Source organism: Podarcis liolepis, assembly GCF_965112155.1.
Source record: "Podarcis liolepis genome assembly, chromosome: 15".
Lineage (NCBI taxonomy): Eukaryota > Metazoa > Chordata > Lepidosauria > Squamata > Lacertidae > Podarcis > Podarcis liolepis.
Window position 1 is genome coordinate 19,993,576 of NC_139566.1, and position 27,796 is coordinate 20,021,371.

Consider the following 27,796-nt stretch of genomic DNA (forward strand, 5'->3'; position numbering starts at 1 on the left):
ACCATATAAAGGTAACAGTCACATCAATTTCGCTGCCCATTTTCCGGCCCGGCCAAACACTGGCATGTGACCTCTGGGAGGTTGTTGTGGCATGATGGAAACAATTGTGGTGGGGTGGGGGGGAGCAGTCTAAACTAAGACAGTGACCCTGTGCAATCCTAGTTTCCCAAACCTGCTACTTAAAAAACAGCATGCAACTATATTTGGGGGCAGGGATCTATGGGCCTCACAGCAAGCCCACCAAACCAGAGGGCTGGTACAATTAAGGCAGACAACCTGCTAACAAATAAATTACTGGGCAATAACAGTAACTGAGTTCAAAAGCAGCTAGGCCTTCCGTACTGAACTGATCAAGGAACTAGGCCCAAAGCCTGAGGCTTTTGAACTTTGCATTACCCTGACAACCACTCAAGAACAGGCCTCGCAGCTCCCTCTGCTGGTGTGCTGTGACAGTGGTACAGAAAGAAAAGTTCGGGGTTTGAGAGCTTGAAAAAAAAATGGGGATCCCATACCTCCCAATCACCTGAGGGAAAAACAGGATGGTCAAATCTTGGCAGCCATTTTTGGTGCCACAATCGCATGTGCTCTCGCCCAGGAAAAAAAAGTACTGTTTTGGGGCACCGCGCGAGATCTTGCCACAGTATAAGGCAGTGGCAATATGCCTGTGAATAATGGTTTCTGAGAATCACAAGTGGGGAAAGTTGCTGTTGTGCAGGGTTGCCATATTTCAAAATAGTAAAATTCCTGCAAAGTTGTTTTTAGGAAGACCCCAAAATTCTTGACATTTTAGGGAACAAACCCAAATTGTTGAGCTTTTGAAGGGAAACCTCCCCACCAAAAAATAGTGATTTTAAGCTTTTGGAGCTGTTTCCACTGCTTTTTCCATTGCATTACCATACATCCGGGTTTTCCCTAACATTTTGCTGATTCTGCAAAATCCCTCCCCCCCCCACGCCCTTTTTACATGCAAAAACCAGGATGTGTCAGGAATTTTCCTGACATATGGCAAGCCTACTGTTGTGCACAGGTCCTGCTTCTGGGCTTCCCACTGGGGCATTGGGTTGGCTTCTGTTTGTAAGTTATCTAGGAATTATTTTTGTATTGGGCAATTGATAAATCAAATAAATTAACAGTCAAATAAATATTAGCTTTCCACAGTTCCGGCATAGCACCTGATGAGGTAGGCTGTTGCCTCTAAAAGCTTATGCCAGTTTAGAATTTTTTTTAACAGTTGGGGGGGAGGGTCTTGTTAGGGTCAAAAGGCAGTATAAAAACGATTTAATAAATAAATAAAGTTAAAGGTTACTGAAAAGTTAGTGTCATTTAACACATATCTTATTCTTTAACATGCTAGTCTTAGCATGCCTGGAGAGCTATCTCAACAAATGTGTGTACTATCTAGGGATAGCCACCAGAAATAAGTGACTTTATTACTGATTATTTATTACTAATATTACATTTATTTCAGTTGCCAAATTTAGTCAAATTTGACTTGTACTGTAATGATTCATTATTTTACTCATTAATTTCATGAATCAACGCATTTCTAAAACGGGTATTTTTCCTTCTTGGAAAAAAAAATTCCCCGCATCACTTATGGAAAGCTGACATTGTGGCAATCAAAAAAAGGTATTCAGGAAACTGATAATTAAAGATACAGGAGCCTCTCCCAACATCCTTTACTGCTTTGCTCGTCTAACCTGGGCACGCTGGTACTATAATTATACCTTACTGTAAAAAGGGCAAAAATAGTGCAAATCAAGTTTGAAAAAGAAGTTGTACTAGATTGCAATAGTTAGATGCTGCTGTCATCTGGTTTCTCTGGAAAAAGAAAAAATGCACCAAGAATGGCAAATAAAAACAGAAGGGCTACTGTGAACTAACCTCAGCACCAAACTACATGTGACATTAATCTCATGGTTTTCCCTTTACAGATAGGTAGCCGTGTTGGTCTGCCATAGTCAAAACAAAAAATTCCTTCCAGTAGCACCTTAAAGACCAACTAAGTTAGTTCTTGGTATGAGCTTTCTGGTATCTGAAGAAGTGTGCTTGCACACGAAAGCTCATACCAAGAACTAACTTAGTTGGTCTTTAAGGTGCTACTGGAAGGAATTTTTTTGTTATGGTTTTCCCTTGAGTGCAGACGTTTCTCCCGACACAAAGAACCAGCCAGGGGCCCCCATTCCAGATCTGGACAGCTGTGAGGAGGGATGGCAGGGGCAAAGCCACCTGTACCCTACTATACACACACCATTTAGGGGATTTGTTTTTATAATAATGGAAAACCAGGGGGGAAACACCCTTGTAGCTGTACTGTACTACTGTTACAGAGGATACTGAGGGTCAAATTACTGTACAACGGTTCTTCAAAAAATAAAAAATAAAATAAAAAATCCCTTAAAATGTGGCTGTGCCTCTGTTTCACCACAAGGGGACATATTTCTAAGACAAAAGAGTACAGGAATTACAAGTCTCAGCCAGCTGAGTTTCCTGCAGAGAATAAAATAAAAATCTAATTTCTAAAAACCCGTATGGAAACCTGGTCCTGCATTCCATATGCTGTTGGATCTGTGAGGACTGTTAGCATATTCTGGCAGAAAATATTGCAAGAGATAAGTAACAAGTTATAAATACATCAATATAGTTTGCTTGTGCTAGTGAACATTTTTGCAGGCTATCTCTGCTGTGTTCCAGATGAAGTCCTGATTACTCCTCTGATCTTTGTGCCCTAAAACCTTAACCAGAACCTACTTTTTCAATCAGGAATAAAGGACTGAGAAGCAGTCTCATGTCTTGGGATTTAATCCAACGTTAGTCCTCCTCAGAGTAGACCCACTGAAATTCATAAATAACCATTCATTCTAATGAGACTACTCTGGCTATAACTTAGTTGGATACAACCTTTGCTATGAATCTGGGACAAATGGAGAAATTGGTACATCCGATTAATCTTATTCAGAAGTCTAGTTAAACTTGATGCTTTCTTCCTTAAATGGGGCACGTTCATTGCCTATGTGGAAGTGTGGTTTGAGGCAGTGGCTACAGAGTTGGATTAGCACAGGTTTCCTCAACCTGTGGCCCTCCAGATGTTCTGGCCTACAACTCCCATGATCCCTAGCTAACAGGACCAGTGGTCAGGGATGATGGGAATTGTAGTCCAAAACATCTGGCAGGCCAAAGGTTGGGGATGCCTGGATTAGCACCAGGGGGCCTGGTTCAAAAACCCACTCATTCATGAAGCTCAGTGGCTGACCTTGGGTCCAACACACTCTTTCCCTGATGAGCCTACCACAAAGGACTGCTATGACGACCATGGGCCACTCTGAGCAACTTGGATGAAGGGTTGGAATGAAATAAGGAAAGAATGGATTTAAAATTTAACAATGGGCAATGATGGCTGCATTCGCACATCATGTTATGCCACAAATTGCTTTAAACATGGTTTGTTCAATGCGGCTCAGAACCTCATATGTCAAGGACAACCCCTCCCCACATGCACTCACCCTGGCCCCGTGATCAGAGGGTGGCAACACGAGAACAAGCCTTTCCAGCGGTGATTCTGTGGTTGTGGAAAGCTCTCCCCAGGGAAGCTTGCCTAGTACCATCTTTGTCTAGTCTTAGTTGCCAGGCAAACGTGCGCTTTTTACCTGGGCCTTTGGCCCTTAATTTGAAGGGTTTTAAGTATTTTTGGCCTCTATTAGTGGGATAATAATAATTTATTATTTCTGCCCCACCCATCTGGCTGGGTTTCCCCAGCCCCAGGTAGGAAAAGACCTGCCTTTTATTTATATAGATATGTTTTTAAGGGTTTTTTATTGGTTCTGTGTAATTGGTCTTAGTGTTTGTACCTCACTTTGGGTTATTTTCACAAGGTAAGCAACTTATAAATGTAAATAATAATATTGGCACAAGGACTAAAGGATTTACAACCAAAAAATACTAATTTCCTTCAATATCTCTCACTGTCAAGTCCATCGAGAGGAACAAGCCCAAAGGAGGTGTTACAATTGGAAGGTCAGGGAGAGTTTTGCCAGGTTCCCCCACACTGCCACCTCCCTCTCACCTGTAAGTAGTGTGCTCTGTGCAAGATTCATGTGCCCTCACCACAATGAACACATGCTGAAAGTGTGAGCGGAACACCTTTGGCGTGAAGGGGAGCGCTCCAGGCTCCTGGAAGACGATGGTCACAATGTCATTCCCAATGTGCCGCTTCCTCAGCAGCTGCAGAAGATTGGGGGTGGGGGAGGAAAGGAAGGTTACCAGAGAAATGGGGAGCTGGAGACTTGGGACAGGCACTCTGCTCAGCCTCTGAATGCAGCGTTAGAGGATGTGAATAAGTTCTGCTTGATTCTTCTCCAGTATGTGTGTGGCGGCTTCCCCTCGCTTACTTTTTATGGGGAATCTCTTGTTCCCCTGAACTAAGCAAAAGTGCCCCCACATACCTGCTGGCGGTTGTTAGGGGTGTAGGGTAGCATGGTAGAGACATGGAACATGATCTCATAGTCCTGATAGGTGGTATAGAGTGAGTGGGTTCCCGTGGAATCATCTGCAAAGAAGAGTGGCAGAGAGATTAAAAACACTTTCAGTGCAGCTGCAGCTAGCATCCACCCACCCAAAAGGCAGCTCTTTCAGTAAAGGTCTGTGTATGGCAGTCAGGTTGTGCATCCATAGCAGTAACCAGAGGAGCAATGACTGCTGGGAGGAGCGGAGAGAAGAAACGCCACGTTGCATCTGCAGCAGCATAACCGGACGCCTTCACCTGCCCCAGCTGCAACAAAACTGGTCTCTCCTAAAACTTGTCTCTCTACAGTCACAGCAGGCATGGCCACCTTCCAACTTCACGCCCCCCAAAAGCCGTACTTCTCCATTGTCTTCTGAGACAGACAGACGCCAACCAACCAATTTTACTTAATAAATAAATGCATAGCTTTAACAGGAGAAGACAAAAAGAGCTAGGAACTTGATCACTAAGCCCTGCTCAGGCCTGGCATCAAAATGTGGCATACAACTACCAGATTTTTAGAAGACATCTGAAGGCAGCCCTGTTTAGGGAAGTTTTAGATGTTTAGGGAAGTTTTAGATGTTTAATAGATTATTGTATTTTAATATTCTGTTGGAAGCTGCCCAGAGTGGCTGGGAAAACCCAGCCAGATGGGTGGGGTATAAATAAATTATTATTATTATTATTATTATTATTATTATTATCATCATCATCATCATCATCATTATTATCATCATCATCATTATTATTATTATTATGCTGTGGCAAATGCTGTGTGCTGTGGGAGAAACAAGGCCCTTGGGGGGGGGGGAGGTTGATGCTGTGAACCCCTCCATCGTAGGCTCAGGTTGTATATGTGTAAATAAACCATGTATCATAAACACACCATGGTCTCTGCTGTGCCTCATTTCCAAAAGGAACCACAAACCCTGGGCAACTGCCTGAAATCTTTCACTGCTCAGAGACTGGGGTGGCATGCAACAGTATCAATGCCGCCAGGAAATTCAGGTGGTAGATGGGCACTGCATCCAGCTGCCCTCTAAGCAGTTTATATTTTATTACTGTTTACATTGCATGTTGTTGTTTTTTAAGTATTAAGAAGTGGGGGAGAAGGACCAGGAGATCCATGGTCTACTGCGGAAGACCCCATAGGCCACCCCCTAACCATTACCCTGGAACACACACACACACACACACACACACACTAATCACACTCCTGTTATACTTACTCTTGTTGTCTAGCTGGGCACGGTACTTGCCAAAGCCGAGCAGCCGGATGCGCTCACCCAAGAGGTCCAGGAATTCCTGGAAAGTTGGCCCTGCTTCCTCGTTGTTGTACATGTCTTCCTCGGAGCCCTGCCCTGCCCGGCAGTACAGCACCCCGACTTTCCGCTGGAAGCTGAGCTGCAGGGAGGGGGAAGTCCGGGATGGGTAGATTGAAGGGCAAGACCCAAACGAGAACCAATCAGAGGCTCTTTCAAAGCCTTCACTTTACTGGGTAGGTCTAATCCAGCATCCTGTTGCACACAGAATCACCAATCAGATTCCTCTTGTGATGCCCACAAGCAGGCCACAAAAGCGCTAGCCCTCTCCTGCTGCTGTCGCCCAGAAACTAGTATTCAGAGTATCCAATGAGAGGCGCAACCGCAACAAAAAGCCCATCACGTAGTTATCCCTGCCTTACTTCCGGGTAGCTGGAGTAAAAGATCTTAACATATGTGTCTCAGTAGAAAATCTTAAAAGCCGTGCAGATTGATGTGGGACAAGGCACTCTTTAAAAAAAGTACCTGAGGTCCCAAGCTGCGTTGAGCTTTAAAAGCCAAAGTCAACATCTTGAATGGAAATGAACCCGTAGCCATGCTCATTTGAGACAGCAGAGAAAGATGGGGCTTCCAGATATTGTTGGACTACAACAACTCCCATAATTCCTGGCTGTTAGCTATGGTGGCTGGGGATCATGGGAGCTGGAGTCTAATAACTTTGGGTGGGCTACAGGTTCCCTAGCCCTGCCTTACAGCTCAGCAGGCTGTTCTTTGATGGTTGCTGTCTGATGTTTAAATTATTATTTTTAAATAGAAATGATACAAATCTAGTTGCTCAAGGAAGAAACTGATTGTCTAGATCCATTTCAATGGTGGTTTAGGCCCAGTTTTGGCCCAGAACCTGCCTTGGTTGCCCTGTACAATGACCTCAGTCAGGAGAGAAACATGGGTCATGGGTCTCTGTTTATTCTCTTCAACCTCTCAGCGGCTTTCAATACCATCAACCATGGTTTCCTTCTGGAGTTAGGACCATGTGGCACTGCTTTGAGGTAGTTCCTTGGTTGACATCTGATGCCCTTTTAAATGTGTTGTGGGATTATAGGTTTGTTTTTGTTCTTATTTTTACTATGTATTTTGCATTTTTTTATACAGTCATACCTTGGCTCCTGAACGCCTTGGGAGTTGAATGTTTCAGCTCCCGAACGATCAAAAACCAGAAGGGAGTGTTCTGGTTTTCGGATGTTCTTTTGGAAGCCGAACGCCTGATACGGCTGCCGCAGCTTCCCTATATCGTTCTAGTTTTAGTATATGTGCTGCCGAAGCGAGAACACAGCTTCCGCAGCTTCCAATTGGCTGCAGGAGCATCCTGCAGCCAATCAGAAGCCGTTCTTTGGAAGTTGAACGGACTTCCGGAACGGATTCTGTTTGACTTCCGAGGTACTGCAATTTTATGTTGTGAACCATTCTGAGATCTACGGATGAAGGGCAGTATAAAAACAAATAAACAATTTTTCATGGCAGTAAACGGCCTTGAAGGTAGTTCTAAGACATAACAGGGTGGGGAATATGCGTTTTGAATGAAAGAGCCTTACCCCTTGTTCATCCAACTTGAGCAAGGTCTCTGGGACCTTTGGGGAACTAGAGGCCAGGCGGAGACACTGCAGGTTGAGCTCTGGCATGACGTGTTCCAGCAACTTCTTGGGAGGGATGCCCCGTGGGGCAGTGTGGCGGGCCGAAAGGGGAAGAGCATCCTCCAGAATAGATCCCCGCAGAGTCCGGAGCTGGGAGGAAAACAAGAGCTGTCAAGGGGACAGGAGGAGGATCACACCAGGGGGACTCCCCTCCACGTAAGGCCATGACACCACTCAGTGTGGCCTAGTGGCTAGGATGTTGGGGTGGGACCTGAGAAAAGCTAGGGTTAAGTCCCACCTTTGCCACAGACTCTCTTTCAGGCCACATTTACACCATAAAGTGGTATAATGCCACTTCAAACAATCATGGTTTCCACCAAAGAATTCTGGGAGCTGTAGTTTGTCAAGGGTGCTGAGAGTTGTTAGGCGACTCCTTATTCCCCTCACAGCCCTACAGTTCCCAGAGTGCTTTAACAATTAACCCCTGCTCCCAGAGGATTCTGGGAATTGTAGGTCTGTGAGGAGAATAGGGGGTCTCCAAACAACTCTCAACACCCGTAACAAACTATAGTTCCCAGGATTCCCAGCCATGGCTGTTTAAAGTGGAATCCTAGCGCTTTAAACATCTGGTGTGAATGTGGCGGCTGTCATCTGCTCTGGGCTGCTGTCAGTTTTCCTGGGGAGGTGTCGTTCTCCAAGAAAGAAGAATCTGCATAGACAGAACTGCATTATACAAACCATAAATTTAGGAATGGGCTTCCACTAAACCCTTTCTCCCTCCCCATATTGTTTTCCTTGTGTGCCGTGTATTTTAGAGTGTTAACCTGAGAGCAGAGACAGTTCTCACAGCTGATTTTTGGTAAGCAAATTTAGCTCGCAGTTTGGGATAAGAAAACACATGAACGGCTATTGCGGCATGCCTTAAGAACCCACCTGACTTGTGCGGATTATAAGGCGGTAATTGTACTGGGGTCCAGCGCTGCCCTCTTTCTCCTCACGTCGTAGTGATACAGCCACAGAGCCCAGCTTATCGTCTACCCCGAAGTAATTCTGGTGCTCTGTGTGGAGAGAAGCGAGGAACCTGCCTTGAGGACGGCTTGCAAACAAAGCCAACCAGAGACTCTGAAAACAAGGAACCTCGCAGCAAAGTCGGCCAGCAGGAGGCCTACACTTGCCCCACACCCAGTGGTCCATTTTTGCCCCCAGCCACCCTGGACATCAAGGGTGAGCAGAAGGTCCATCGGGGTCTAGTGGAAGATCTCTGTATGATTCAGGAGATCAGCAAAGTTTTCCAACTCCCAATTAGAACAGGGGAAACCATTTTCTCCATCTCCACAAGGCTGCTGGAACGGGGAAAGCTAGCCAGGAGTGGGTGATGGTGGGAAAGGAGACTGAGTTCTGTTTTCAAGTTTGGACACAAAGTCCTTGGCTTAGAATGTGCTCAGAGGCACCCTCTTCTCAACTACATAATTCTAACTGTAATCTTTTGTTCCTGGGTTTGGGCTGGTAGATTCTGGGGTTGATCTGAGAAGGCTAAGGCCAGACCATCCTTCCTTGTACACCAGTCTTCATCAACCTCGGGAGGCCTCCAAATTTTTTTGGACTAAAACTCCCATCAGCCCCACAGCAGCTGGTTGGTAGAGGCTGCTGTGCACTAGGGAAGGACAAAAAGGTAGCCCATCACGCCCAAACTGGGATTTTGTCTTCTCCCAATCTCTAACTTGCATCCAGTCACACCTACTATTCAGGGCAGGTGTCACCACATTTTAGGAACATGCCTTTGAAGCGGTTCTGCCCTGCACCTTGCAAGGCACACTAGGTTTCAAAATTCCCCTTTTTTTCCAGATGCCTTCACTAGCACTGCAATCCTCTTAGCTTCAGAGTGACCACACCACTTGCTGTCCATCGTTTTGGTCTCCTTTTAAAGTCATATAAATGCATTTCAACACACCTAAGAGCCACTCAATTTACTCTAATGCGCAGGGCTGTTGTTGGAATGGATCTAAAGGGGGCTGAATGTCTTCAATAAAGCTATCTCTGTTGGAAAAAGAATGAATGATCTATTGCTGTTTCAGAAACATTAATGAAAAGATTACATGCATTGAATAATACAAATGCTGCAGACAATTTTGTTGAAATATGGCATCCTTTTATAAAATACTTTACTGATAACCCTGAAGAATGGCAAGTACCAAAACCAGAGATTGGACTTCGGCAAATCTTAACTAGATTGATCTCTCCTGAAGGGGGAAGAGTTGGGGTTTTGTTTTTGTATTCCCCCCTTTTGTAATGGTTATATATTGGGAATTAATACAGCTATATTAAAAATTAAAAATAAAGGCAACTCTGACAAAGGGCCGACGGTTGCATAAACTAATAGAATTTGCGGAATGAACAAGTTTTGCAGCCAAAATAAGAAACTGGAATGAGGAAAAAGTAAGGAGTGAGTGAGATTGTTTTGGAGAATATTTAAAAAGAGACGGTATCATGGTTAATTTCCAGGTGGGATGAACTTAGGACCAGCAGTGGACAAGATAAATGAACAGAGAAGAAGAAAAAGGATGGAAGTCTACTGGGGATGCAGAGATCCAAAGAATATGAACTAGAATGTCAGTCAAGAATAGATTGGGAAGCCGATACAGACTGGGTACGTAAATCCATGTATATAAATGAGTGCAACGGTAAATTTGAAAATGCATTAAAAAAATTATTTTTAAAAATTAAAATTAAAGCTATGCATCATGCAAAAAGGAAGCAAGAGGAGGCAAAATAATGGTCTCCAGGAATTAGAATCCTAGTTTTAGGAGGAAGAAAAATGTCCCCCTAGCCAGGTTTTCCATACTGCACATTCTCTGTATACCCCTCTATTGTGTCCCACACAACCCCCACTCGCCTTTTTGCTTTTTCCTTGCTTCAACACCCCAAGTCAACTCCCACAGCCCGCCCAGAGCCCCCTTCCCCTGCTCCATCTCACCCTGCCAGCAGCCGCTCACCCTTGCCGTAGAAATGCTTCCGATAATAGCAGGCTCCGAGGTCGGCGTACTCAATGGCATGGCTTGTCCGGCTGGTCCTCTGCCCGTAGCTCTCCCGGGGCTCCTCCAGCACAGAGACCGCCATGTTGGGGCAGTGAAACCCCGCAAGGGAGCCCCGATGCTGTCCGATCCCCCACTCAGCCTCACCCCCAGCCTCCATGCGGAAGTTGGGGCAGCTGAGCACCAGGGGCCTGTCCTTGTCCTCACTCCCCTCTCCCTCAAAGGAGGGCGCCGGGTCCGCCTGGCAGAGTTCCCGTTCCGACGCAGCCGATGCCCCGGTGGTGACATTGCCAGGCTTCTCCGCCTCTCGGGTGGCCTCGCCCGGCTCGAAGAGGATGCTCTGGACGTCATAGTGGGCCAAGTGGCGACCCCATACTGGCACGGGCGCCTCAGAAGGCACAGGGTCCCCAGCTGGCGCACCGTCCGCCTCGGTCTCCCACACTTCGTTGGCCGCCAGTCCCAGCAGAAGCAGGGGGTCGCGGAAGCGCCGTGCTGTGGGGCTGCCGGCCCGTGGCTCTTCGTGGCTGTGTGCCCGGGCCCGAGGGGGCGCGGGGCACTTTGTGGATGTGTTGGGGATGCTGCTGATGCGGTGAAGGCCAACTCCAGCGGCGGGTGGCGCAGTGGGCAAGGGAGAGCCGGGGGCAGCAGGGGCAGGGGCCAGCTCCCCTTCGCTGAGCGTCACGTCGCTGTTGCTGCGATGCATGAGGTAGCTACGCCTCGGGGACCTCAGTGGAGGGCCGCACTGCCCCGCAAGGGGGCCCTCAGCCGCCTGGGGCTTGGGGGCCCGGAAGGTGTCGAAAGAGAGGGACGTGAGAGGCGGTCGGTTCCAGTGGCTTCGGGTCTTGCGGATGAAGAGGTCGTCTGACTGCATTGCCTCCAGGCGCCCACAGACCTCTCCCCTCGCGCTGGCCCAGGCACCCAAAGGACCACGGGGGAATCTGGATCCTACCCAACTGGAGAAAGAAAAAACAACACCAATCCCGCTTCCCTAGGTGCGTCAGCAAATCAGGTTGTCAGCATGTAACAGGCCGCAGTCTCTTTAGCGGAAGAGGTCAGTGCCCCGCCCATGGGGAGGGGCTTCCAAACACACTTAAAAGGGATCTAGTCCTGCTGGGGAGATCAAAGTTGCTCCTCAGCAAACAGGCTCCATGCGGAGGCGAGGGTCAGCATACAGCAGCCAGGCGGGCACGGGTGCCAGGAATCACCTGGCTACGGCAAAGCTGTCTAGCCATTTTGAGGGCTGTTTACTGCAATGGAAAAAAAGAGACACAGGAGAGAGGGAAGAAGGCAGGTGAAAAAGATCTGGAGCCAAACACACCGGGTTTATGGAGCTGGAATTCAAGCCTGATGTGATATCCACATCTCCTGCTTTGGAGACCTTGCCTAACTTTCCCAGGTGGGGTACAAGCATTGGGCCCAGGAGGCCTGAAAGGTTGTACTTCCCTACGCAAACCTACCCAGGTGTCAAGATCCTCAGGTGAGCACCTTCTCTCGTTCCTGTGAACCTCAGAGCCACAGTTGGTGGTGACACCAAGGAGAGAGTCTATTCTCTGGCTGCTCCCGCATTGTGGGATTTCCTCCCAAGAGAGGCTAGACTGGCTCCCTCTTTGTTATCCTTCTGCAGGCAAGCCCAAACCTTCCTGTTCAGACAGGCCTTTGGAAATTAAGGTGTGGACGATGCTGATAGAATCATAGAAATGAAGAGTTGGAAGGGACCCTAAGGGTCATCAAGTCCAACCTCCTGCAATGCAGGAATCTCAGCTGAAGCATCCATGAAACATACCCATCCAGCCTTAAAAACCTCCAAGGAAGGAGAGTCCACAACTTCCCGAGAGAGACTGTTCCACTGTTATACAGCTCTTACTGTCAGAAGGTTTTTTTCATATGTTTAGTTGGAATCTCCTTTTTTGCAATCTCCTTTCTGATCACTGGGCTTTCAAGTACTTAGTAACACCTCTGAACCTGACTATAACCACGGCATCTGGAATCCTGGGGAGGAGGAGGAGAAGCTCCCTTCTTCAAACTTTGAATAGCACCTGGAATAAAGCGGTTCCTCTACCCAAGAGTTCAGCTTCCCAACTCAGCATCAAACGATGCTCTTCGCTCTGCACATACCCAGAAACACTCTCACCTGTGCTCCGGCCCTGCGGTTTTGCCAAGCCCCAGTATTAAAGCAAAACCAGGGCTCCATTTGCTCCACACCCCATGTAGGATAAAATCCCTTCTGTCAAGAGCTGATTAGCCTAGTTGTTTGACAGAGCATCCTCCCCACCCCACCCCCAAGGGCTGTCACTCCCAATCACCATCGGAGGAACTGGTGCCCAGCTGTCCCTTACCCTGTACAGATGGTGAAGCCCAACAAGCCCTGCACCCAGCCAGGGGCCTGTTTCTTGGAGGAACCGGCCAGCTTGGGGCAGGGATGGAAGATTTGGTGGGAGAAGCTGGAAGGCAGTGGCATCTGAACCCGGGTGCAAAGCAGGTCCCCCTGCCCACTGCCTTGCGGCAGGCCCTGTCCCAGACTCCGAGGAAAGCAAAAATAACAGCATATCCGGCCTTGGTCTTGCATGCGCTTTGCACAATCACTAACCCCATTTAACTCACTTCCACCTTCACCCCAAAATAAACTACGCACTGATTGGAAGCCGGGCCGGGGAAGGCAACAACCTGCCTCTGACCCCGGTGGGGAGGACCAAGTCACGCTGCGGTGACATGTAACGGCAACTCTTAAGCGAGCAGCCCGGAGGCCAGAGGCACATGCTCCACTTCAGCACCACAAGCAGGAGGAAGTGGAAGAACACCAAACTTCTGCAAACGATCAAAGCACAGGCATGGCTTCTTGTCATCAAGGCGTGAGGAGAAAGATTAGGGGGAAGAGGATGAACTGTGTCTGGTGGACAGAGACAGAAGCAAGCAGCATTCACCCAGGGAGGGAAATTTCACAGGAACCCGAATGGGGGGGGGGGGAGCTTTTTCAAGCCACATCGACAACAGCTTGCAACCCACTTTTGCACTCTGTGCTCCTGAGTAGGCCTGGGCTATATATCGCCCAGGACCGGTATGAGGAGCAGACCGCAATGTTGGTTTCCCTCAGCAGTATATCGCTGGTGAAACAGCCAGTGGCATAGCGTGGGGGGTGCATGGGGGGCCGGCCGCACCGGGCGCAACATCTGGGGGTTAGGGTTAGGGGGCGCAAATCCACGGGTTAGGGGGCGCAAATTACTTGCCTTGCCCCGGGTGCTGACAACCCACGCTACGCCACTGGAAACAGCAACCGTTCCTGAGTCCCTCTGCTAGCCATGTCTGCTGGGGGGGGGGCGAGGGTCAAGAGTTCCTTCCTCCAGCGGCACAGCTAGCAGACAGACTCAGGAGCAGTGGCAGTTTCACCAGTGATATATCACTGAGTGAAACCGCTATTGCACTCTTCCATCGTATGATGCAGAGGGAGAAACAAGCTGCCCGGACCTGGAGTTGCAGTTTTGCGAAACAATTCGACTGTAACCTATTGCTTAGCAATAAACAACAATAGACTCCTAACTCCTCTTGTCTCTGAGTTTTATTGGCATAAACTCAGAAGATAAGCCATTTTTGGCTCACAACAAAACTGCCATTGCACTCTTCCATCATACGATGCAGAGGGAGAAACAAGCTGTATCAGTGAGGCGCTGATACAGTTTGTCCCTCCCTCTGCATCTTTAAACTGCTCAACTAAGGCGTGTGCAGCTGCCCTTACCTCAGCCAAGCAGTTGAAGAAGCCCCCAGCCTAGCCCTGGCCCCCGTGAACTGGTGGTGGTGCTGGTGGTGGGGCTCTGTAAAACTGCTCAGCTGAGAGGAACACGGTTGGCACTCTCCACAGCAAGCTGTTAAAGGAGCCCCGATACTCTGCCCATTTGCCGGTGAGCGCTGGGGCTGTCTCAGCTGGGGAGGGGGAATCTTCTGGACCCCCAGCTTTGCTGCGCAAACAAGCTGCGCTGCCCCAGCCCGTAACCACCAGGGTGAAACCGCCTCAGTTCCTGAGGTGAGAGCTGGGGCAGTTTCACCAGGTGCCTCACAGAGGCCAATGCAGCTTGTTTTTTCAACATTGCGGTATATCGCCAAACCGCAATGTTCGGCTGGCGATACACTGCAATGTTGAAAAGCTGATATCGCCCAGCCCTACTCCTGAGAAGAAGAAGAAGAGTTTGGATTTGATATCCCGCCTTTCACTCCCCTTCAGGAGTCTCAAAGCGGCTAACATTCTCCTTTCCCTTCCTCCCCCACAACAAACACTCTGTGAGGTGAGTGGGGCTGAGAGACTTCAGAGAAGTGTGACTGGCCCAAGGTCACCCAGCAGCTGCATGTGGAGGAGTGGAGACGCGAACCCGGTTTCCCAGATTACGTGACTACCGCTCTTAACCACTACACCACACTGGAACTCCGCTCTGCTGTCCTTCTCTAGGCAGCACATCTTTTACATGGTTTCCCTCCTTTATCACACACATACAGAGTTATAGGTACATTTGTTCATGCCACACCGTGCCGAAGCGCCACTCACTTCAAAGTGTGATGTAGTGTTTAGAGAGTGCCAGACATGGGCCACGTTCACACCATAAACTTAAAGCACTACGATGCCACTACTAAACAGTCCATAGGAAACCTGGGATCTGTAGTTATCTAAAGGGTGCTGAGAGTTGTTAGGAAAGGCCTGTCCCCCTCACACAGCCACAATTGTCAAAAGCGGTTTAACAATCGACCCCTCATCACAGGGAACTCTGTGGGAGCTATGAAGGTAATAGGGGTCTCCTAGCAACTCTCAGCACCTTTAACAAACAACACCTCCCAGAATTCTTTGGGGGAACCCATGACTTTTTAAAGTGGTATCACAGGGCTTTAAATGTATGGCAGGAATGTAGCCAAAGACTGGGCAGGCCCAGATTCAAATCCCTAATCGAGTGCAAGGGCTGCTGGGGGTGAGCTGGGACAGTCACTCCCAACCTAACCTACCTCACAGGGTTGTTGCAGTGAGAAGGATGGGATTGGGACTGGTGGGTGGGGAAGACCACCACCACCATGTACCATCCTGAGCTGCAAAGGCGGGAAAAGAAGATGTCGGGGGACGGGACGAATTAATAAAATATTTTGAGAACAACACAGTTGTTGCTGTTGTTGCTGCTGTTGTTGTTGTTTCCCTAGTGGACATTTTTAGAAAGCACAAGAGTTTCTGATAAGATCCAGTCAAGATGAGAAATGTTCTAAAATGGAAATTCTTATGCATGGGGAAATTTCACAGTGGGCAGCGAGAGAATACATGCAAAGAGAAAGCGAGAAAACCTGTATCACACCTCAGCGTGGGTGCAAAGGAGAGAACTGGTGAAGCGTCAGCAAGCGATTCTAACAAGTCATGCGGATTTTTGCATCCCTCACACCTGTAAACCAAATGAAAAAACTACTTGGGGCTCAAACACACATTGACACCGCCCCCCACACAAAATGTGCTCTTTTTATTCCACATAAACAGAATTCAGCACAGTCACGTCCACATCATACATTTAAATCACATTTATGGCACATCTAACAGTCATGGCTTACCCAAAGAAACCTGGAAACTGTAGTGTCCCCCCCAAGCTACAATTCCCTGCACCCTTAGAAAACTGAAATTCCCAGGATTCAGAGGAACTCAAAAAATGGAGGACCTGTGAGTTTCCAAGATGTGTGGATTGTTGAGGTGTCAGTTGAGAAATTCAGCATGGAACTGAAGGATGTGTTTATGAAGAGGGAATTAGCCTTGTTCAAGCCGTGAAGAAATTGCAAATTATAGTATCTTGGAGGGGCAAGTAGGATGGGGGGAAATGAGTGCCACAATCTTAAAAAATGTAAACACTCCCCTGTTAGTACTACACAGGGATACTTCCAGAGAAAAGGAAAGGAAAGGGGGAAAGATAAGCTTTTCCTTCCCCAGTCTCCAGAAACCTCTTCTCCTCCTCTAGGGCCACCTCTTCCCATATGAACCTACTTGGACCCTGAGATCACCTTCCAAGGCCCATCTTTGTGTGCCTTCTCCACGAGAGGTCCGGAGGGTGGCAACATGAGAATGGGCCTTTTCTGCAGTAGTTCCCCATCTGTGGAACACTCTCCCCAGGGAGGCTTGCCTGGTGCCTTTATTATACATCTTTAGGTGTCAGGTGAAAACTTTCTTCTTTAACCAGGCCTTTGGCTAATTGACATCTGATGCCATTTAAATACATTGTGTAAGTGGGGATTACTGGGGATTTTTTTTTTGTTCTTATTCTTATTCTTATTATGTATTTTGTCTTTGTTATATTGGAATTTAACATTGTGAACTGCCCGAGATCTATGAGTATAGGGCAGTATACAAACAACAACAACAACAACAACAACAACAACAACAACAACAATCTATTAAATGTTCAGGTTCAGGATTTGCAGCACAAAACCTGAGTCCTCTAGCACAATGTAGACATAGGAAGTTGCCTTATGCTAGGTCAGACTATCTAGTCAAGTAATTAACTACTCTTGACTGGCAGCAGTTCTCTAAGGCAGGGATCCCAATTTAATCAACTGCTACCTGCTCTGTGGCCATCTAGATGTTGCAGGATGACCATTCCCACCATCCCAAACCACCATCCCTACTGACTGCAGCTAATGGGAGCTGGGATTCAACATCATCTGGAGGGCCGCAGTTTCCCCATTCCCACCTTGGCAGCTGGAGATGCATGGCAGCATTTTGTTACAGGTTCTGACTGCAGAACAAGGCCCACAAACTTGGGAGGAATGTCTAATACAGGTGCCTGCCCAAAGGCAGGGCCCTCCACACCCCACCCCCCCGACATCCAGGTAATGAATTACTGTTTTCCTCTCCCCTTTAGCGCACTTTTCCTGCTTCTGTCTTATTTCCCAGACCTTGGAATCTCTGTAGTTTGTGCTCCCTTTTATCCTAGCAACCAGGATGCCTCTTTCCTGTGGTGGGCTCACCAGAGATCAGGTACTCCCTAGAAGTTACTTTCTGAAAATACTACTAAGTGTGGGTGAATGTTAAACCCACCAACCCCCTCAATGGTAAACACAAAATGTGAGAACTCTGTATGTCTCCTGCCATGCAGGGGCTAAAGACAAGGTACTCACTGGAGAGTTAACTTGCTGTACAATGGTATACATACCTACTCAGAACCGGTGTATGTCTCTTTGTTTTTAGCAGGGCTTTCTGCCAGATAAACGGCCACAGAATTGCAGCCTAGGCTTTTATTTAAGGTTGGTACTGGGGGAAAGCAGGTTTCTTGTGCCTCTGTGTGCTGTATGGCAGTCAAAAATTAAGCAGGTTAAGCTTTTACTATGGAAATACAATTATGGGGGAAGCTTTACCTGTCCACATTCTGTCTGTCAAGCATTTCATTAGGTGTGTGGCCACTGGTTTATTTTTGGGCCCTCCACCCCGCCTGCAAAAGAGGGCATCCATTTGTGTATGACACAAAGAATGTACAAATTTTGTGCAAATCCACCCACTTTTGTGCAACCCACATAGAGTGTACTGGACCCATAAAATCCTGCTGGGCCCACTGCTCACATCCCAGAGACCCCAAACAGAGCAATGCAAGAGACTTTGGGGGAAAGAATCTGACAAGCAAACTGCCCCAGATGCATTAAGCAAGCAAACCGCAAGACCCGCTGCCAATCAGGATCAGACCCAACCGCAGGAATTTATTCCAGGGCAAACTTAACTGGGTACAAATAAAAAGGTCCGTCCCCTCCCCTGCCGCAATGTTCCCAGCACATCTCAGGCTCCAGGCAGTTGCCCCACAAACAGAGGTGATGGGAGTTGCCATCTTAGGGTTGCCGAGAGAAGGAAAAATTTGCTTTCCGAGGAAGGAAGCAGACATGAGGCAGAAGGCTAAAGTCATTCAGCGGCGGCTGACCCGATGGCAGGCATGGGGTGGGGGGAGAGGCAGGAAAAAGAAGGCTGGAGAGCCATGGAAGGAAAGAGGAAGATGTCGATGACAGCAGGAAATAGGCACCCCCGCCCCCACCAACATGCCAAGGGACACGATAAAGCATTTGGGAGGAAGGCAAAAGGAAGGGTCCTTGGGCAAAGAGCCCAGTCATTTTGGCGAGGCCTCGTCCATTTCAAATGCACGGAAGCACCCCCTTTTTACCTCCCCGTTTCCCTACCCCCATTGCAAAACAACCCCGTCGTGTGCCCTACCCCCCCCGATCCCTTCCCGAATAATGGTCGCCCCTCACCCTGCCAGAGAACCGGTATCTTTTTTGGAGGGGGGGAGGTAGCGGTCCGCAGTGGCCTGACAGCGCTGGCGCGGTGACTCACTTCCTGTAGCGCAGGAAGTGTGGCGCAAGCAGGAGACCAGACTCTTCCCCCCAAACACACGGCAGCTCGGCTACAGCTGCTTTTGTGTTTCTTCCTCTTCTCTACCCCCCCCCCCGCCCCCAATCCCTCAAACACACACAGCAACTCTCTCACGTAACTTCCTCAGGAAAGAGCTGGGCCTTAGCTGCAGATCTGCCCCCCCCCATCACCAAACACACACGAAGTGGTGAGTGCGGGTTCCTCACTAGAAAGATCCGTACTGGGCCGTAGCACACATTGCAGGCCTGAGTCCCAGTCCCCCAAATATAACAAGATTCTAGAGGGTTTCCCCATCCTACCTAAAAGGAAAAACTCGCTAGCTTCCTTTCTTGCATCCCATAAAAATGGGATCCACTGTGGATGGGGGAGGGGAGGGGAAATTATGTCCGGGTCCCAACTGTGTGGCCTGGCTTCCTATCAGACCCACGTCCTGCAACCCAGTCTCCCACTCCTCTCTCTCTCTCTCTCTCTCTCTCTCTCTCTCTCTCTCTCTCTCTGGGTCTGCTCCGATAAGGCCAAAGTGTCCCTTTGCAGCTGGATTTCCAGGAGCAATGAATAGGGGGCTTTCTCCTTCTGCCAGGCTGGAGGTGGAGGGGGCAGGGAAAGGCCACAAGAGTGCCATTTGGGCTGCGTCAGCCACCAGCCGGCCTGGCAATGTGGACAGGGAGGCATTGAGAAAGCGCTGGCAATGCAAGGGGAGTGGCCTGCCACTCAGGAGGCCCCCTTTTGCGGTGGGAGGGGAAGGCCTCAAGTCCCCACCCCCCTCTCTCCTTTGTCCATCTAGCACTGTTTGGAGGGGAACCTTTTCAGTTGTGCAGGCCAGATCTTTACCGGATCTCAGCCCCACGGGCCAAATCCCACAAGTGGGTGGGATGTCCACCTGCCAACTGCCTGGCGTCACTATCCCCTCAGGTGATTGGGTACTTTGAAGTCCCAAAGCTGGGACTTCAAAGCTTGATGCCAGGCTTGCGAGAAGCCCTACACAGTGCTTTAAAACACTGAATGCTTCAGTTTTACTGCTCAACAGCTTTCTGCAAACAAACTTTGCACGGGGAGTTTGCTAGCAAAGCTCTTCCAGCACACTTTGGGTTTTCATTGCCAATGTACAATGGGGAGGGCACCTTCCTGGCCGTACTGGCAACCACGTCTCAAACAGCCCCACACCTGAAATTGGATATGATGCAGAGTAGGTGAGCATGGTTTGGGGGAAACAACCTTGCAGGCCAGCCTCAAATCCCTGACCAAGTCTGACCCATGGGCTGGTGCCTCCTCACCCCTGATTCCAGCCCAGCCCAGTGTCCTCTGGCAGGAAAGTTGGTCTTGGGCACAGAATTGTCTTCCCCATCATTTGCTACCACAACCTTTCATCAGGGGTTGGTCTTAATCCAGGCTTGGAATGGAGATTGAGATTGAGTAATCGGGATGGTTAATTCAGAGGGAGACTCTTTCCGCTGGGCTGCCCATTCCCAAACGGATCAATGCTGCCTGCCTCTATCGCCAGCTGTGATCACCGGGGTTCAACCCACACAGGATGGCAACCCACCAGTCAACACCATAGTGAGGAGACTCTCAGTCCCAGAGCCAGCCCTGGGTCAGGTTATTGCAATCCGTCAGGGATGAGAGGCTTCATGCTGAAAAAGATCACTTGCTTATCTCCACAGGCCTCTGAGCGAGGCTGATCTCACGCTTGGTCTCCCAGCCCTCTCGTGCTTCTCTGTCTGCTGTGCCTTTGCAGAACCTCATTAATCTATACACGCCAGAGGCTGTACAGAGATTTAAAGCCAAAGAAAATAATATAGCCTTGTAGGGACGGGGAACTTGTGGCCCTCCAGATGTTGCTGAATTACAGCTCTCTTCGTTCCTGGCCATTGGCTGCAGACGTTTGGGGTTGATGCAAGAGAAGATGTTCAGCAATGTCTGGAAACCCTTGTATTAACAACAACAACAACAAAGAACAAGAACCCCCCCCCCAGTTGTCCTGTGGAACTGAATGCCACAGGATGCCTGGGGTTTAGGACAAATAGGCAAAAGTGCTGGTTGTTAAAACAAGAGCCAGAGGCCTGTCATTAACCCCTAGCAGGTCAGGGGGCCACCGTAGCTCAGTGGCACAGTGCTTGCTTTACATATAGATGGTCCTAGATACAATCCCCACAATATCTGGATTTTTTTACTTGCCTCCGTCTGAGATCCTGGAGAGTGCATGACCAGTCAGAGCAAGCTAGAACTCCCCAATCCGGAGCCCTCCAGATCTTTTGGACCACAAGCCCCATAACCCCTGACCACCGGCTATACTGCCCAGTGCTGAAGGGAGTTGTAGCCGAAACCATATGGAGGGCATCAGGTGAGGGAAGGCTGGCATAGACAGCAGTACGGCAAAGGGTTTGACCAGTTTCCCATGCACCTAACCCAGCTTGGAATGATCACTTGGAATGATGCAGCTTAAATCCCCGATTCAACTCATTAATTCACTTAAGCAATCTGCTCTGCCTCAGCCTTAGTCCCCATATTTGCAATATGGGAACAGCACCAACCTACCTTACAAAATTGCTGCAAAGTTATTGTAAGCGAAGCATCTGGATGCTAAATGCCATTGCAGAAGCTGCCACCATCCGGCCCCTCCTTCCCCAAAATGCAGCCAAGGGGGGAATCTGAAGAACCATTTGCCCTGAAGAGAGGGGAGAAGCAGAAACAGAACTTACAAAATGAGATTGTTCCCCCATCCTGCTTTTTTGGGGTGGCTGTTGTAGAATTGTGATTGATGCTTTAAAAAATAACCATCATTTCATGTACGGCTTCCCCTTGAAAAGTATACAAATCCTCTGAATAAATATTTCATTGCTGAGAATAACCAGCAGAAAAGTTAAGCTAAGCCCCCACCTCAAAACTTGCTTTGACCACCAGGAAGTCAGCCCTGAGATTGGTGGCCAGTTAACAGCCAAGATGGGAGACTCTGACCTTTGACCCCCAGCAATCTGAGACGACAGGGCAGAGGCTTTGACCAGAAGAAAGTCTTGCACCTTAGCACTGAGCAGATCCACTCCGTAAATTCTCAGTAGCTTCCTACATGGGGGGGGGGGGGCGGATGAGGAACTAGTTAAAACCACATCCTCCTATGCTAGACTAATTAATTTAGAATTTAAAGCAGGCGCACAGATGCCGGGGCCAGCTGTTGGATTCAGTCATGTCTGCTCATTGCTTTCGAGGTGTCTCCTCCAAAGCCACGAAGGAACCCTTGTCCTCGCCAGCCTCTCCTAACTTTAAAGATGCTTTGATCGGGAGGGTGGCTCACATCTGCACTTGCCAGACCTCACCTGGGTCCAGTTTTGGGAGCTGCACTTTAGGAAGGACAGAGACAAACAGGAAAAGGGGATAGGGAGGACCAGTGGGGGGGAAAGACAAAGTCCTAGGAGGGAACACCGGTCTTGAAAGACCTACACTGGCTCCCAGTACGTTTCCAGGCACAATTCAAAGTGTTGGTCCTGACCTTTAAAGCCCTAAACGATCTCGGTCCAGTATACCTGAAGGAGCGTCTCCACCCCCATCGTTCTGCCCGGACACTGAGGTCCAGTGCCGGGGGCCTTCTGGCGGTTCCCTCCCTGCGAGAAGCCAAGTTATAGGGAAACAGGCAGAGGGCCTTCTCGGTAGTGGCACCCGCCCTGTGGAATGCCCTCCCACTAGATGCCAAAGAGAAAAACAACTACCAGACTTTTAAGAAGACATCTGAAGGCAGCCCCGTTTAGGGAAGCTTTTAATGTTTAATATATTATTGTATTTTAATATTGTGTTGGAAACCGCCAACAGATGGGCAGGGTATAAATAATAAATTATTATTATTATTACTATTATATAGCGCTAAAGTCTTATTTTTGAAATAATGGACTGAATGGTGATTGATTCTTAGTTAAACATCTGGCTAGTTCAGATGACCACCTTGAGCTAAGTTAAGAACTTCTGAGAACTGAAAGAAAGGTCACTTGATCCAGGGACAGTCCACATATCTATCAGCCTACTCAGACCTCTTTTTCCTTAATGGTAACTGCTCCTGCTCAGGCTGCACAGAAAAAGCATTTTGGTTCCAGAGATATAATTCTACAGGATGGGGTATTTGTGTGCGAAAATAATCAAGATCCAATTATCGCCAGGCATGCCCCTCCAGATGGTGGAGATGTTAGGAGCCATCATGGCTCCTTAGGCATGTTCCCTTGGCCACTTGCCAGTGGTGGGCAGGGCCAGAAGCAAAAGTGGGAGGAGCCATGGATGTGACTCCCACATGCCTGTTTTGTTTCCCAACTAGCTGAGAAGTGCAGAACCTTTTTCTGCCCAAGGGCCAAATCCCAGAGGTAAAAGTGAGTGGGGCCCTGGATGAGACTCTTACCTTTCTACAGGAGGCTGCATTCCAAAATTCATTCATATGGATGTCAGAGGTTTCTACACAGTCGTGCACACACACCCTCCATTGTGGCAAGCAAGAAGCATCACCACAACTGAAGGACACACTCCAGCTGGGCAATGCTACTCAAGGAGGGTGTGGCAATGTCGGGGGGGGTATTTGGCCCCCTGGCCTAAGTCTCCCTGTCCCTGATCTAGCAATTCAAGCCTGATGAAGAGTTCTGGGGAATTCAAAACTTGCACACTATTTTGCAATATTTCAGCTGGCCTAATCACTTTACATTTTTCTTATGGGCCGACAAGATCACCTTTGCTTTTTGTACGACTTGGAAAACACCAAATTTAGCTGTTCTACAGAAGAATCCTAAACTGGACAAAGAGGTGCTGAGACCACCCTGAAGATGGGACTTCCTTCTCCAAGTGGCCATTCAATGCAGCTACGAGAGAAAGCAAACTATTCTGGTTTCTGCTTTCTTTTTTTAACCGAGACACGATCTAAAATTAATCTCCAAAAGATCCCTAGTTTCCCCATTTCCCCCACTTGCCAAGGAACGTGCCTGTGCTGTCGAAGGATGGAAATAGATCTAGGTAACAACTGGAATTTATTTTTATTTTTTATTTTTTTTAAAAAGGGAGATCAACCTATTTTATGTGTCTCCTTCCCAGCTCACCTAGGTACAACATGAAACCTGCAAACCACCTGACAGCACTTGAATATCTGTTTCAGTCTTCCAGGTTCCATCCTATGACTGTGATTCCATCCATGGCTCCAACATTAGCCACACACCCCCCCCCCCCCCGGTTTAATCACCTATTCCAGCCTTTACCAACCTGGTGCCCTCCAGATTTGTTTGACTACATCTCCCATTTGTCCAAGCCATGCTGCGCTGGCTGGGGCAGATGAGAACTGTAGGCTAAAAACAGACCTCTGGTGAACCTCCAAGGACCTCCAAGGATGCTTGAAAAAGAAGCCACTACAGGTGTAAATGCATCCATAGCTCTGTTTCAGCAATTATTAGCTCCCATGTCCATCTCTCCTCTGACATCTGCAAGCATCTGTAGGGTGGAGGCCTCTGCACATGTAGTCGTACATGTGCAAGTTCCCCTGAGATCTGAAATTCTGTTCCTGGGGAGACTTTGGGCATTCAACTATATGTGTGAAGGTGCAGATAGACTTTCACACCTCACAGGCATAAAACGGGCCCAATTCCTTTGTACGGGATTTTTGGCTATTTGTTAATTCAATGTTGGGTGTGTTTTATTGAAGTGAGAACCGAGTGCATGGAATGGTGTGGGCAAGGAGAGAACTAAGTGATTGTGGATTGTGTGTTTCAATTAGTTGTGTGAAGTGCGAATATGCAAGTGAATACGTCCGACAACTCTATTATGTTTTTGGGGTAATTATGACTTTTTATGCTATACTGCAATCGTGTTGCATTTTGACATATTTGGAGGTATTTAATTATGTTACTTGAAATGTGGAGTTCTTATTAGTAGCACCATCAGTCTTATTCAGTTTTGAATGTGGAATTTGTATTTCTCATAAAGATTTTCCCCCCTTGGGATTTGCAAAACCACTTAGCTGCCGAAATATGAAGGGGTATATCTATATCTATATATGGTCTCCTTGCTCCTGCACTGCTGAACTGTGCTGTGTGCTCTTGACACTTAAATTCCCAAGCTCACTCGACATAAGATGATGGCCAAGCGCAAGATCTCCAAGGAGATGTTCTCAGACAACTGCTAGTAAGGACCATTAATAACTGAAGGGTATCAGGAAGAGACCAAACTCAGAGGCAAAACACCTGTCCGGCATGCAGATGGTCCAAGTTTTCATTCACTGGTTTCTCTAAACAGGTGAACCTGCAGTGCTTGAGACCCTGGGCAGTCGCCATCTGTCAGGGCAGAGACAATGCTACGCTCAATGGACAAATGATCTGACCAGCAATAAGGCAGCTGCCTATATTCTTAAGCATTGCCAAAGGCTGAAGGGTGTGAAGGTGTAGCTGATTTGTAGGGGGGGGGGCGGCTCCAAATCTAAACACAGCAGCCAGCAGTGTCCTAGAGACGGCTATGGAGTTCAGGCCACTCGGTCTCCTTCCTAAATAACAGAGGCCTCTAGATATCAACGTCTTCGCAGTGTCCCTGCTGCAGTTCCCATCATTAAGTGGTGCTTCCTAGATTCACTTCCATGGGAACATTTCGGCCCCCAGTTTATATCCCCAGCATGGTGGACAGACTATGACTGCCTTGACTACAACTGGGGAAGATGCAGCTTCACAAAGCTCTCTGGGTGACCTTGGGCCCTTCACTTCCTTTTCAGATCTAACCGACCTCGCAAGGTTGTTGTAGGAATAAAAGGAGCGGGGAGCTCGTTGGGGGGATCAAACGCACAAAGGGAATCCTGCCTGCGAGTGGCTGCCCAACCACGGCCGCCGGCTGGAGCGAGAAGAGCACTCTGCACATGCTCTTGCACCCCTTGCCTCCTGTCTTGACGTATACCGGGAGGAAGCCCCCTTGCCCCGCCCGAAGCCGAGCTTAGGCACGGGAGAGTTGGGTCTTTTGTCACACAATAGCGGCGGCGGCGGGGAGCCGGGAGCCTGTTCTGCGGGTGAGCGCCTGCGCTGCGCGTGTGCGCGCCCCGTCTGCCTCGCTCTATGTAACAGCCCGGCTCCTGGCGCAGGTTGCGTCCGTGTGCGCGCGTGCCTCGCAAATGCCCTCTTCTCGGTGCTGGGATTTGAAGGCGCAACGAGGCGCAACGTGCACGGTATTGTGTGAAAACGCCCGCTGCGCGCTTTACGACCGGGGAGTTTGCCTCGCTCGCGTTTCCCGGGGCGGGGAGAGAGAAGGATGTCCTTAAAACGCTTCAATGGAGGCGATCTCTTTCCCAGGCAGCCAATGCATTCAGACCAGCACCCATCCATCTTTCCCCCGCCCCGTTAGAATCGGCAAGCCCTGATTTGGAAAAGCGGCGGAGCCTCTCTCTCTCTCTGCCCCTTCCAACCCACCTCTACCCACCACGGCTTCTCCCCCCGGGCTCAGTCAGGGCGGAGGTGCCGCCAGCTTCGCTTCGCTTCCCTCTCCTTCCCCGCCCGCCGCCGCCTGGAGCCCGATCCACGTGCCGGAGCGCATGACGCGCGGCCAGGGCGCACAGGACGGAACTGGCCCGGCCGCCGCCGCCGCCTGCCTACCTCTCCACGCCCGTCCGCGCTCCAGCTCTGCAACCCAACCGGACGCTGCTGCTGCTGCCGCCGCTCGCCCCGCGTGTCCCCTCCCGGCCGGGCGCCCGCCCCCGCTCCGCTCCCTGCGGCCCTGGCACCGCCCTCTCCTCCTTCCTCCTCTCAATCGGGGGCGGAGAGACCCAGATTGGGGAGGAAGGAGGGGGCGCTTTGCGGCGTCACACAACGCCAGGGAGGACTCACAAAGCGCGGGGGGGGGGGGGAGAGAAGAGTGGCGGCTAGCAGGAAAGCACGGCTTCTTTCGTTTCCAGGACAAGAGGAGAGAGATTCTGAACATGTGCAGAGTACTTTTGAGCACCGCTCCCTCCCTCGCGGAGACAACGACAAGACTTGAGTTAGCGCCCTGATTTTGAGGGTGATAAGAGAGCGCCCACCACGACGGGGGAGAGGGCAGCCCTCATTCTCCCCCCTCCCCCAAACAGTTTCTAATTAACACCCCCTGTTTTATCCATCTGGAATGTTTTATATTGCCAACAGCTACGTTTCCTCCAGGAGGCGAGGGCTTTGAAGTCACCCACCCTGAATACACCCCCCACCATCATGACACACTAAGGGGGGCTGTTTCGGGAAGATGCTCAAGAGCAGGGGGAGGCAAACTAAGGCCTGGGGGCCTGATGTGGCCCAATCGCCTTCTCAATCCAGCCTGCGGATGGCCCAGGAATCAGCGTGTTTTTACATGAGTAGAATGTGTCCTTTTATTTAAAATGCATCTCTGGGTTATTTGTGGGGCATAGGAATTCGTTCATTTTTTTCCCTTCAAAATATAGTCCGGCCCCCCAAAAGGTCTGAGGGACGGTGGACCGGCCCACGGCTGAAAAAGGTTGCTGACCCCTGCTCAAGAGTGAAGAACAAGTGTAAGGCAAGTTCCCAAAACATACACGAAACTGGGGTTGGTAAGGACTTTGGCACGGAAAACCACCTCCTTCTCTTCTTCACATTGCCAAGGCATAGGTAGGTTCAGGTGCAGTCCTTCTCCCCCCAGCAAGAAGACACTCTCTCCATCCATTCCTAGGCAAACAAGGCCCCCATCTTTGCAACTGGGATTAAATTTAGGGTGGTGTGTGTGGAAACAGTTCTCAAGTTTTCTCTTCCCCCCACTTCTGCCTTGCATTTTCCATTGTAAATGGCAGATTTCTTAAAAGGTCTCAAGTGTGAGCACCTATGATTTGCCTGTAAGGGGCCGACAAATCCAGAACCAGTTTGAAAGAGCAGAATCCCACCCCAGAAGAGGAGGAAAGCAGCTGCTCTCTTACTCAAGGAAAGAGGGACCAGTGAAGGAGATGCAGAACCCACAACCCCTCTTCTCTCGCAAATATCTGGTTTCCCGCCACCCACCGCAAGTTACAAAACATGATGCACAGGTGCATGGCTGTTGTCGGTTTTTTTCCT

General features: G+C 49.1%; 1 protein-coding gene across 8 annotated transcripts in view; it reads right to left on the reverse strand.

Annotated features, from left to right (window-relative positions):
* The window catches only part of SIPA1 (signal-induced proliferation-associated 1), a 36,736-nt gene extending 10,255 nt beyond the window's left edge, over window positions 1-26,481 (reverse strand). For 2 of the 8 annotated variants that reach the window (XM_083478240.1, XM_083478247.1), the window contains exons 1-7: window positions 14,958-15,190; window positions 10,388-11,673; window positions 8,328-8,452; window positions 7,356-7,544; window positions 5,731-5,905; window positions 4,443-4,546; window positions 4,064-4,221 (exon numbers count right to left, since the gene is read on the reverse strand). In XM_083478240.1, coding sequence (XP_083334366.1) covers window positions 4,064-4,221; window positions 4,443-4,546; window positions 5,731-5,905; window positions 7,356-7,544; window positions 8,328-8,452; window positions 10,388-11,297 — 1,661 coding nt within the window. In that variant the 5' untranslated portion in view covers window positions 11,298-11,673; window positions 14,958-15,190. Of the gene's footprint in view, window positions 1-4,063; window positions 4,222-4,442; window positions 4,547-5,730; window positions 5,906-7,355; window positions 7,545-8,327; window positions 8,453-10,387; window positions 11,674-14,906; window positions 15,191-18,658; window positions 18,829-21,314; window positions 21,445-26,359 lie in introns of those variants that run through there. The other 6 variants (XM_083478241.1, XM_083478245.1, XM_083478242.1 and 3 more) reach the window with 6 other exon arrangements.
* Between the last annotated feature and the right edge of the window lie 1,315 nt (window positions 26,482-27,796).